The sequence below is a fragment of the Lates calcarifer genome, unplaced genomic scaffold (genome assembly GCF_001640805.2).
Source record: "Lates calcarifer isolate ASB-BC8 unplaced genomic scaffold, TLL_Latcal_v3 _unitig_2514_quiver_845, whole genome shotgun sequence".
NCBI lineage: Eukaryota > Metazoa > Chordata > Actinopteri > Centropomidae > Lates > Lates calcarifer.
Genome location: NW_026116269.1, coordinates 25,408 through 35,481, shown reverse-complemented (window position 1 = coordinate 35,481; position 10,074 = coordinate 25,408). Strand labels below are relative to the sequence as shown.

General features: G+C 46.0%; 3 protein-coding genes across 9 annotated transcripts; 2 read left to right on the top strand and 1 right to left on the bottom strand.

The window, feature by feature from the left end:
- Positions 1–514: 514 nt before the first annotated feature.
- Positions 515–3,729, top strand: LOC108892929 (arf-GAP with coiled-coil, ANK repeat and PH domain-containing protein 3; the record flags this gene model as incomplete). Its single annotated transcript, XM_018690716.2, is given in 6 exon segments — positions 515–585; positions 676–830; positions 930–1,039; positions 1,153–1,263; positions 1,686–1,747; positions 1,833–3,729. Coding segments are annotated over 6 exon segments (688 nt in total), but the record flags the coding sequence as incomplete, so codon positions are not given.
- A 15-nt stretch (positions 3,730–3,744) lies between these two features.
- wdr74 (WD repeat domain 74) lies at positions 3,745–6,088 on the bottom strand. The gene is made up of 2 exons (XM_051068155.1): positions 5,024–6,088; positions 3,745–4,687 (listed from the first exon to the last, which is right to left on the bottom strand). Exons 1-2 carry the CDS (start codon positions 5,622–5,624, stop codon positions 4,149–4,151), a joined length of 1,140 nt encoding a protein of 379 aa, XP_050924112.1. The 5' UTR covers positions 5,625–6,088; the 3' UTR covers positions 3,745–4,148.
- A 592-nt stretch (positions 6,089–6,680) lies between these two features.
- Positions 6,681–9,830, top strand: LOC127140211 (uncharacterized). 7 transcript variants are annotated; one of them, XM_051068151.1, is made up of 7 exons: positions 6,681–7,147; positions 7,470–7,581; positions 7,786–7,874; positions 8,389–8,410; positions 8,956–9,034; positions 9,194–9,422; positions 9,575–9,830. In XM_051068151.1, exons 2-7 carry the CDS (start codon positions 7,535–7,537, stop codon positions 9,817–9,819), a joined length of 711 nt encoding a protein of 236 aa, XP_050924108.1. In that variant the 5' UTR covers positions 6,681–7,147; positions 7,470–7,534; the 3' UTR covers positions 9,820–9,830. The 7 variants fall into 7 exon arrangements, with proteins under 7 accessions (XP_050924108.1, XP_050924107.1, XP_050924110.1 ...); XM_051068147.1 differs by having other exon boundaries at positions 6,692–7,147; positions 7,786–7,896; positions 8,300–8,410; XM_051068150.1 differs by lacking the exon at positions 8,389–8,410 and having other exon boundaries at positions 6,686–7,147; positions 7,786–7,896.
- The last annotated feature ends 244 nt before the right edge of the window (positions 9,831–10,074 follow it).

Here is a 10,074-nt window from a genome sequence, read left to right as displayed (position 1 = left end):
GGATGTTGATGTTGATGTTGGATGTTGATGTTGATGTTGGATGTTGATGTTGATGTTGATGTTGGATGTTGGATGTTGATGTTGATGTTGATGTTGGATGTTGATGTTTGATGTTGGATGTTGATGTTGATGTTGGATGTTGATGTTGATGTTGGATGTTGATGTTGGATGTTGATGTTGGATGTTGATGTTGATGTTGATGTTGATGTTGGATGTTGATGTTGGATGTTGGATGTTGATGTTGGATGTTGGATGTTGATGTTGGATGTTGGATGTTGATGTTGGATGTTGATGTTTGATGTTGGATGTTGATGTTGGATGTTGGATGTTGATGTTGGATGTTGGATGTTGATGTTGATGTTGGATGTTGATGTTGATGTTGGATGTTGATGTTGGATGTTGGATGTTGATGTTGATGTTGGATGTTGTTGATGTTGGATGTTGGATGTTGTTTGATGTTGATGTTGGTTGATGTTTGACTCGATGACTTCAGCCTGTTTCTCTTTGTCCTCAGAGCAGAGAAGGAGACGTGGATCAAAGAGAAATATGTGGAGAGGAGATTTGTTCAGAGCAGCAGCTGTGAGCGTGAGTCAGACAAACACCTGTCGCCTGCTCAGGTTCACCTGTGACACCTCATGTTCCTGACAGGTTTAACCATCAGATGTTGTGTTTCAGAGCGTGGGAAGGACGAGGCCGGGCGCCGTCTGTATCGGGCGGCGTCTGTGGGAGACCTGGTCGCCATGGCAGCAGCGCTGGCCGAGGGGGCGGAGGTGAACGGCAGCGTCGCCGACGAGGGCGGACGCACGGCGCTGATCGGAGCCGCCATCGGGGTGAGGAGACGTTAGACACACACACACACACACACACACACACACACACACACACACACACACACTGAGTGCAGCTGTGTTTGTCTGTGCTGCCTTCAGGGGTCTCTGTTGGCCTGTGAGTTCCTGCTGCTGAACGGAGCCAACGTCAACCACAGAGACCTGAGGGGACAGGGAGCGCTGCACGCTGCTGCCACCGCTGGACACACCGGGTAACTACACACACACACACACACACACACACACACACACACACACACACACACACACACACACACGCTGACCTGTCTGGATAAACCTGGATAATTCTCATTGGCTGTTGCAGACAGGTGTGTCTGTTGCTGAAGAGAGGAGCCAATCAGTACGCTGTGGACGAGAGAGGACAGGACCCGCTGGCCATCGCCGTGGAAACAGCCCACGCTGACATCGTCACGCTGTGAGTCACCTCAGGAACCTGGATCAGGTGTTTCAGATCCTGGATCAGGTGTTTCAGATCCTGGATCAGGTGTTTCGTTAGAGTTGAACTGACAGGAAGTAAAACATCAAAGTTATCAATCATTATTCTTGTTATTAACTTTAATGAAATGTGTTAGTTTAACGACACAGCGCCTCCTGCTGGTCACTGCCACACACTGACGATCATCACGTCAGGACAGATTGATTAAATTCCACTCGATCAATAATCAGTTATTGATTATTGATTAATGATGCCCATCTCTACCTCCTCCATGTTTACAGTTTGAGCTGAGGTGTCTGTGAACGCCTCACTCAGACTGCCAACCTGACGGTCTGTTTTCTTGATGCTAAGCTAACGTTAGCGAGGCACCGTGAAGTAATGAAGCAGTGTTGTTGTTTCAGACTGAGGATGGCCAGGATGAACGAAGAGATGAGAGACTCAGAGGGAGTCTTTGGAGCCGTGGGTCAGTGAACACACACACACACACACACTCACTGTCTGACCTCTGACCTCTGACCTCACACACTGATCATTAACTGACTCCTCAGGAGACGACGAGACGTTTCAGGACATCTTCAGAGACTTCAGCGACATGGCCTCGCACGAGCCGGAGAGACTGAGCAGGAGGCAGTTCAGCCGGGGAGGAGAGGAGGAGGAGGAGGAGGAGGAGGAGAGGAGGAGGAGGAGGAGGAGGAGGAGAGATGGTGAACAGCCAGCACAGTGTTGAGAAGACGTCAGGATGACGGTAGAGTTCACTGACACCTGCTGAGTGTAGGACGTTCAACAACACTGTCACACAGTTACTGAGCTACAGCTGCAGCTAATGATCAACATCTTCACTGTTAGAAATACTAAAGAAACCAGCAGCTGAATATTCACTGACACAGCTGCAGGTCCTGGAAAGTCCTTCAAAACCTTTCATCAAGTTAATTTTATTTAGTTTGACATTTCATTATTTCATTTACAGAGTCTAAAGCTGTGAGAGAATGACCTTTGACCTGTAGATGTAGATATGGTTCATGGTTTAATGGTTTAATCCGTCCGTTTCATCTGCTTCTGTCATGAACCTGCAGAGAGAAACAGCTGCTGGTTAATCTACTGTTTTCATGTGGTTTCGCTGCAGTTAAGAACTAGTTACGGTTTAAACGATGTGACCTGAACGCAGCGTTAGTTCAGGTGTATCATCGTCATGATTTTATTTTGTGCCCAGCAGCTTTAAGACTGAAGATGAGACCTGTCTGTGGGTCTGAAGTCGTTTCGTTCAGTGTGGTAAATATTCATCTGTCGTTCTTGAATCTAACTCAGAGAATAAAACTCAGATTCTTTGGTTCAAACAAAGGGAGCAGAGTCGTACCTGGTGAGGCGTTCACTGCCTGCTCACAGCGCAGGAATACAGCTTCACCTGGTATCATGTTTACAGTGCAGATCACTGACAGCAGCTGTGGCATTATGGGTAATTTAGTGCTGCTAAACCAAGTCCATGCAATGAAGTTATATCAGTGGGATGTTAAAGTCTGAATCTGATCCAGGTCTGAGGTCTAACGAGTTAGTGATGATGTGTTTCTGTAGCTCTGATCCTTCAGGTTTAGTTGATCAGATCATCTTCACAGATGAACACCACTGTTCTGATGTTTGAAGTAAGAAGCTAATGTTAGGCTATAAACCAACTACACCACGGTCACATGACGTCAACGTCTCCACCACTAAGCTTCCAACTGGTCATTTCATTTAGCTCTGAGCTCTTCTACAAAAGCCTTTCTTCTTAGAAAGTTAGTGAGAGTTTGAAAGAGCGTGAGTAGAAACACAACGAGGCTGTAAAGGTGGACTGGTGAGTAGATGGGTTTTCATGTTAACGTCCCCGACAACCTCTGTAGTCTCATTTAGACACTCGTTAGCAACCGCCTTTTTTAAGACACGTAAAAGCTTCAAACATCAGGAGTGGGGGATTTACTGACCCATTTTATGTCGGAGAATCAAAACCTGAAAATGTCTTGAGCTTGTGTTAAAACCACAGACCTTATTTCAGACATTTAACCAGAAACAAACAGGAAGAGCTAACATGCTAACATGCTAACTTACGTCCTGGTTTTAGGATCAGTCCTGATCTACCAGATGTTTGAGTTTGTCCATTTTTTTTCATGGTTTGTGTCCAAATACTGTTACAGAGGAAACAGGAAGTGATGGCGTTAACATTCCACCATGTTTCTTTAACCTTCTGTTCTCTAACCTGTGTTCAAAGGGATTTCATGTGTAGCTGCTGTTACACGTCCGACTGAAGTGTTGCTGTTTTGTTTTTAAACCACTTTGTATGAATCAGGACTGAAGTGGACCAACAGACGGAGCTCAGTCCCTGAAGCAGAACATTCACCTTCATGTTTCTGCTTCAGGCTGAGTTTCTGCTTTTACTGATGTGATGCTACTGCTGAATAAAACATATTAACACGTCCTGATGAGTCTGTGTCGTTGAACTCAAGTAGCTGTGACACTGAACGTCACAGCTTCATCTTTAATAACAGACTGAAAATAGACTTTACACACGTTACAGACAGTTCAGAGATTAACACACAACACCTGAACGCAGCCTGGAGACAAACATGGAGGAGGCTTCTGTTTCTGCACAAATTTGTTTTTTTCGCGTCCTGCTTCAAGAAATTCACCTGAGCTTTGGTTTTTACATTAACCAGGTGAGAAAGGTTTTAGGATCATGTTAGTTGTGTAAATGAAAACAGCTGGAGGCTCTTTTCTGTTTTAATAAAGCTCAGACAAAACAATGAGAGAATAAAAGACAAATCTGTCCTGAAGTCTGATGATGTGACTGATCAGTGTTCAAATGTCCCACGCTCTGATCACACCTCAAACGCCCCTCAGTCCTGTCCTTTCTTCCTCTTCTTCTTGCTCTTCTTCTGTGGTTCTTCCTGTGTTGTTTTCCTCTTCGGCCTCTGCTCCTCCTCCTCCACCTGCTCCATGGCGTCCCACACCTCGTCCTCTTCCTCCTTCACCTCCTCCTTCACCTCCTGGGTCTCCCCCCCCTCCCGTCCGTCCTCCAGGTCCCGGCTGCTCAGCAGGAGACAGTTGAGTCTGGACTTGAGATAGACCTTGTGCTGCAGTTTGCGGTCCTCCAGGCTGTGGATGCGGAGGAAACGGTCCAGGCCGCAGGACGCCACCACCGGCCGGGAGGGGTGACACTGCAGCCACCTCACCCCCCCGGCCAGCCCCTTCAGACAGCCCCGGACCAGGCCTTTCCTCAGGTCCAGCATGGCGATCTGACCGTGGGTGTTTCCCACCACCACCGTGTCGCCGGCGGCGGGCAGGGACAGGGCGGTGAGCGGGTACTCGCTGTACTCGACCTCCAGGACAGGACGGCGCTGAGGGGAGGAGGGGTCGAACACGTGGACCTGACAGAGAGAAAACAAAGTCAGTGTTTGTTTGTTTACCTGAGCTGCAGACGTAAACAAACGCATAACGCTTCAGAAAACACTTATTTACATTATTGTTGTTTGCGGACTGTACCTTTAATATTGGTGAGTTGGACATGCGCCGAATTGTACAGAAGATGTTAAAGATCCTAAATCAATTGATCAAAACTTTATTGATCAGGTGAACATTTGTTCTTAATGAAGAAAACTTAAAAACTGACATTTTTTGAATGGAGTTTGGTCTGTGAGACCCAGAGAACTCTCTGTTTTAAAGCTCCTTTTCCCCACTTTTAACAGCACAGTGAAGCACTCACCTGGTGGTGAACCTGTGCAGGTGACCACCTTGTCAGAATCCGGGATGAAGGCCATGTCTCTGACCCAGTGCGGCCGCCGTAGGTCCAGCCAGTCGTCCCGCAGGTTCTTCGCGGTGAACACGGGTTTCTCGGGTTTCTCCAGGTCCCAGATCTTCAGCCCGTTCTCTTTCCCACCGGTGGCGACTTTGTGCCGGTGAACCGGACTCTGCCGCATCCGGCACACGTTCTTCCCCGCGTCCAGCTGGGTGACGGGCTCTCCGCTGTCCTCCCTCCAGACCCGCACCGTCCCGGACTCCCCGCAGGTGATCAGCGCGGAGCCGTCGAGCGGCGCCAGCCCGGTGAAGCAGCCGTCCGCCGGGTCTCCGCAGCGCCGGGCCTCGGTGAAGGCGCCCTTCTCGGTGCTGAAGGTCTTCACGGTTCCGTCCACCGAGCCGACCAGCAGCTCGCTCTCCGCCGGGTCCGCCCAGCACAGCGCGCGGACCTCCTGGTCTCGGCTCAGGTGGCTCGTGTTGCAGAAGTTGAAGGCCTGTTTCCGGGACACGCTGACCCCCTTCAGGATCCCGGTCTCGGAGCCCAGCCACACGGAGCACAGCCGGCTCCGGTCCCCCATCACTGCGAAGTTAAACGGACCGAAAACTGGATTTAAACCTGGTCTTCAGCGGCTCCGGGTCCTGGTCTTGACAACACGCGTGGCTCTTCTGTGGACTGTGTCGCGCGTCGATGACGTCATTAAAAAGTTTATTATCAAACTGGTTCAGTCACACAGAATTAGACTAAAACCTGTTTCACAGTTTAAAAGAGAAAAACGTTTTTTAAAATGATTAAGAACATGAAATAATTTGACTTTTTAATGTAACTGGTTTGTGTTAAAATAGACGTGTAGTTACACACTGTGGCCACAGGAGGGCAGTAAACAAGGTAACGACAGAAACAACAGCACAATCAGTACTTCCGGTGATCGATTTCAAAATACATTTATATCGCGCACTTCCGGTGAACATTTACGAACGTTGAATGTTCTGAATTTTGTTTTTGATTGAACGTTTGATTGTAAGTGTAAGACAGACAGACAGACAGATAGATTTTATTATTTTTTATTATATTATTATTATGTTAGCTAGTTGGTGGTTAACGAACATTAATTCACTCAAGTGAAAACTAACCGCCATCATTGTTGAGCAGCCGTTTACTGTACAGTTGGTCAGTTGGTGTTTGGGATGAATGAATTACAAACTGTGTTAGTAAAGTTCTCTCTACCGCTTCAGAGGATTCAGCTTCAGTTTAACCTTTAATTATATTCTGTAAACCTGTCTGCCTTTATGCTGCACACTGCCCTCCTGTGGTCACAGTGTGTAACTACATATGTAAAATCTAGTTATTGGAGACATCAAGGACAACTGTTGGACATTAACTCTTGACTGAGATTTAACAGCATCCAGACTCCAGAGGACACTGCCCCAAAGACTTTTGCTTTGGACTATACAAATTTAGGAAAAACGTTACTACAGTAGCTGCATATTTCTTTGTAATCCTCTATAATAATCCCAGTAATATTCAGTTTGTTAATGTAGCCTGGTTATTATTGGAATAAAGTTTTTCCAAACTGAAGAAATAATGTACATTTTGTTTCTGTTTCTGTTTGACTTTTGGCAGCAGTGTGGGCAGTTTACCGATCAGGGAGTGTCAGAACTGGTTGAACAGCTTGGATGAACTCGACTAAAGTGCATTTTATTTAAACACAACCATCTTCCAACACTGAGACCTGGTTTGACCAAAAGCCCTTTTACACAGTCCATGTGTCCACGGATACAAGTATAAATAAGAAGATTTAAGAAGATGTTCGATCGCTGAGTATGTTCTTGCACTGGAGTGTATATGGTCTGTGGACAGATGCAGAACTGCATCATCTGATTTGTGATTTCTGTGAAACTGATACAGGTTAGACTAGTTTTTCCTGGAACACTGATGTTTACTTTGATTTGTAGTCTGAACGAGAATGTGACACGTCCTCAGATCAAATGCAAACAGTTACAGGGACTGACGAAGGAGCACGAGTGGCGTCTTCTCTCTGGAGGTTTCTCAACACGTGAAGGTGGAAAGTGTCTGTACATCGACCTGAAGAACATTCAACAGGTGAGAATCTTCTCAGAGAAACCTGTGAATGTCTGATCAACATGGTCACTTTGATCAGATTGTGTTGTGTAGCTGTTTGACTGGACAGTAGAAATGTTCCTGGATCATCTGTTTAATTCCTCATATGTTTATAGAAGAGTTTTATTCTCCAGAGTTTCTCTCGGAGTTAAAGGTGATTGGTTAGAGAATAGTTTGTGTGTATTACTGTTGGTGGCAGTTTAACCGTCATCTGAGTTCACTGATCAGTGAAATATGCATGGAATGTCAGAACTGGTCGCACAGCTTGGATAAACCTGGCTGACGTTTCATTTGTCACTTGCAGGATGCAGCAGCAGAGTCCAGACTCTCCTGAACCCGGACTGTGTGTCCTTGAAGAGTGACGGGTCTATGTATGAACGCGTAGACTTTAAAGGTGGACTTCCTGTGGATGGAAGGTATGAATTTAAATCTGAACCGGTTGTTCTTCTCCTCTCACAGTGATGCAAAAGCCACTGTCCCAGAAGTGACTCTGAGGCTGAAGTTACTGTAGTTTCTCTAAGACAAATGGGATTGGCATGCCACACAGAAAGAACATCTCTGTCCTTAAGCAGTACCAGGTTAACACTACTTCTCATTTGTCACTTGCTTGTCTGTATCAGGATGCAGCAGCAGAGTCCAGACTCTCCTGAACCCAGCTGTGTGTCCTTGAAGAGTGACGGGTCTATGTATGAACGCGTAGACTTTAAAGGTGGACAACCTGCTGATGGAAGGTAAGAATTAAAAATTGAACTTTGATTCTCCTGAAAAGAGGAATCATGTGTTGGTCCAGAGCTTCATAGTCTGTTGTGGGACTGAACTGTTTAAATAGCTGCTGGTCTTCCTTTCGACCATCTCTGCAGTTGAGACATCAGAGGACATTCAGGCTTTGAACTTCTCAGGTAAACCTGACTTGTCCTCACCAGTGAGCTGGGCCCTGAGTTCCTGAAATGTTTGACCAAACATCAGCTGTATCTAAAAGACTGCAGTCAGAGATTTTGCTAAGGCCCCTGACTGGTTTCTAAGACAAATGGGATTGGCATTCCACTCAGAGCGAAGACGACTAACCACATCTCTGTCCTTAAGCAGTACCAGGTTAAAACATCTTTTCATTTGTCACTTGCTTGTCTGTATCAGGATGCAGCAGCAGAGTCCAGACTCTCCTGAACCCGGCTGTGTGTCCATGAAGAGTGACGGGTCTATGTATGAACGCGTAGACTTTAAAGGTGGACTTCCTGTGGATGGAAGGTAAGAATTTAAATCTGAACCGATTGTTCTTCTCCTCTCACAGTGATGCAAAAGCCACTGTCCCAGAAGTGACTCTGAGGCTGAAGTTACTGTAGTTATTCAGACTTAGGTCTTTGATCTGTCAGGAAGTCCAGTGCAATCTTCATCGGCACACACCATTTATTCACCCCATTTGTAAGGTCCACAGCACAACCAGGTTTCCCTTGTTCACACATTTCTCCCTGATGAGCTGGGTGACTTCCCCCATGTGGTCCAGGTCCTCTTTCATTCTGGGAGTCCTTTCTGACTTGTCAGTGTCGTAACTGATTAATCTTAGAGTTTTTTTCCTCATCAGTGATACGACCACACGGTAGTCACCATGTCAGATCTGGCAATCATAGTTCCATAAATTTTCATTGCGTCTTGGTGGAGAAACTGGCAACACAAGTTTGACCCCAACCAATCATTGTTCACGTCCTTGGAGAGGAGTGAGGAGAAAGCATGAGAAGGAGCACGCCAAACCAACAGGTGGCGATATAAAGTTAAAGTTGATGTTTTCTCCACAGAGTTCAGCAGCAGAGCTCAGAGGTCCACAGTGATCAGTCTGACCAGCAGCATCAACCAGACCTGGACTCCATATTGATGGTCTGTACATGTACAGTCACACTTTTATTGTTAAACTACAGATTAACTGCTGAGCTACCATTCAGTTACTAACAATCTGCAGGCTTTCAGACTGACTCATGAATCAAATTATTTGTTCTACCAGTTTAAATTAAATGTTCAGTTTGTCATCTGTTCCAGCTGCTGGAGGAGAACATCATCACTTTTGTGAAGAAGGAGCTGAAGAGAGTCCAGAGGGTCCTGAGACCAGGTTACCCAGAATGCTTAGCGAGTCAGAGGGAGGATGAGGAGGTGTTGGACGGTGAGGATGAAGAGCAGAGGAGGAGCAGCAGAGAGGAGTTTCTGAAGATCACGGTGAACTTCCTGAGGAGAATGAAGCAGGAGGAGCTGGCTGACTGTCTGCAGAGCAGTAAGAGGATTTCTCTAAAGATTTAACATGATGGAGAAATGAGACGTTTACTGACGTCTCAACAGGACAGGACATATGTTCATATACTTACTCTTTAGGGGAATGAAATATTTATGATTTAATTCATGTATCTTATTTGTTTGTTCATTCAGAATGTCATTCTGCATTTTGTGGACGTAAACTTAAATCTAACCTGAAGAAGAAGTTCCAGTGTTTGTTTGAGGGGCTTGCTAAAACAGGAAAGCCAAACCTTCTGAATCAGATCTACACAGAGCTCTACATCATAGAGGAATGGACTGGAGAGGTCAATGATGAACATGAGGTCAGACAGATTGGAAACAACATCCAGGAAACCAGACAGACCAGAAACAACCATCAGACAAGAAGACATCTTTAAAGCCTCACCTGGAAGAGATGAACCAATCAGAACAGTGATGACAAAGGGAGTGGCTGGCATTGGGAAAACAGTCTTAACACAGAAGTTCACTCTGGACTGGGCTGAAGACAAAGCCAACCAGGACATACACTTCACATTTCCATTCACTTTCAGAGAGCTGAATGTGCTGAAAGAGAAAAAGTTCAGCTTGGTGGAACTTGTTCATCACTTCTTTACTGAAACCAAAGAAGCAGGAATCTGCAGGTTTGAAGAGTT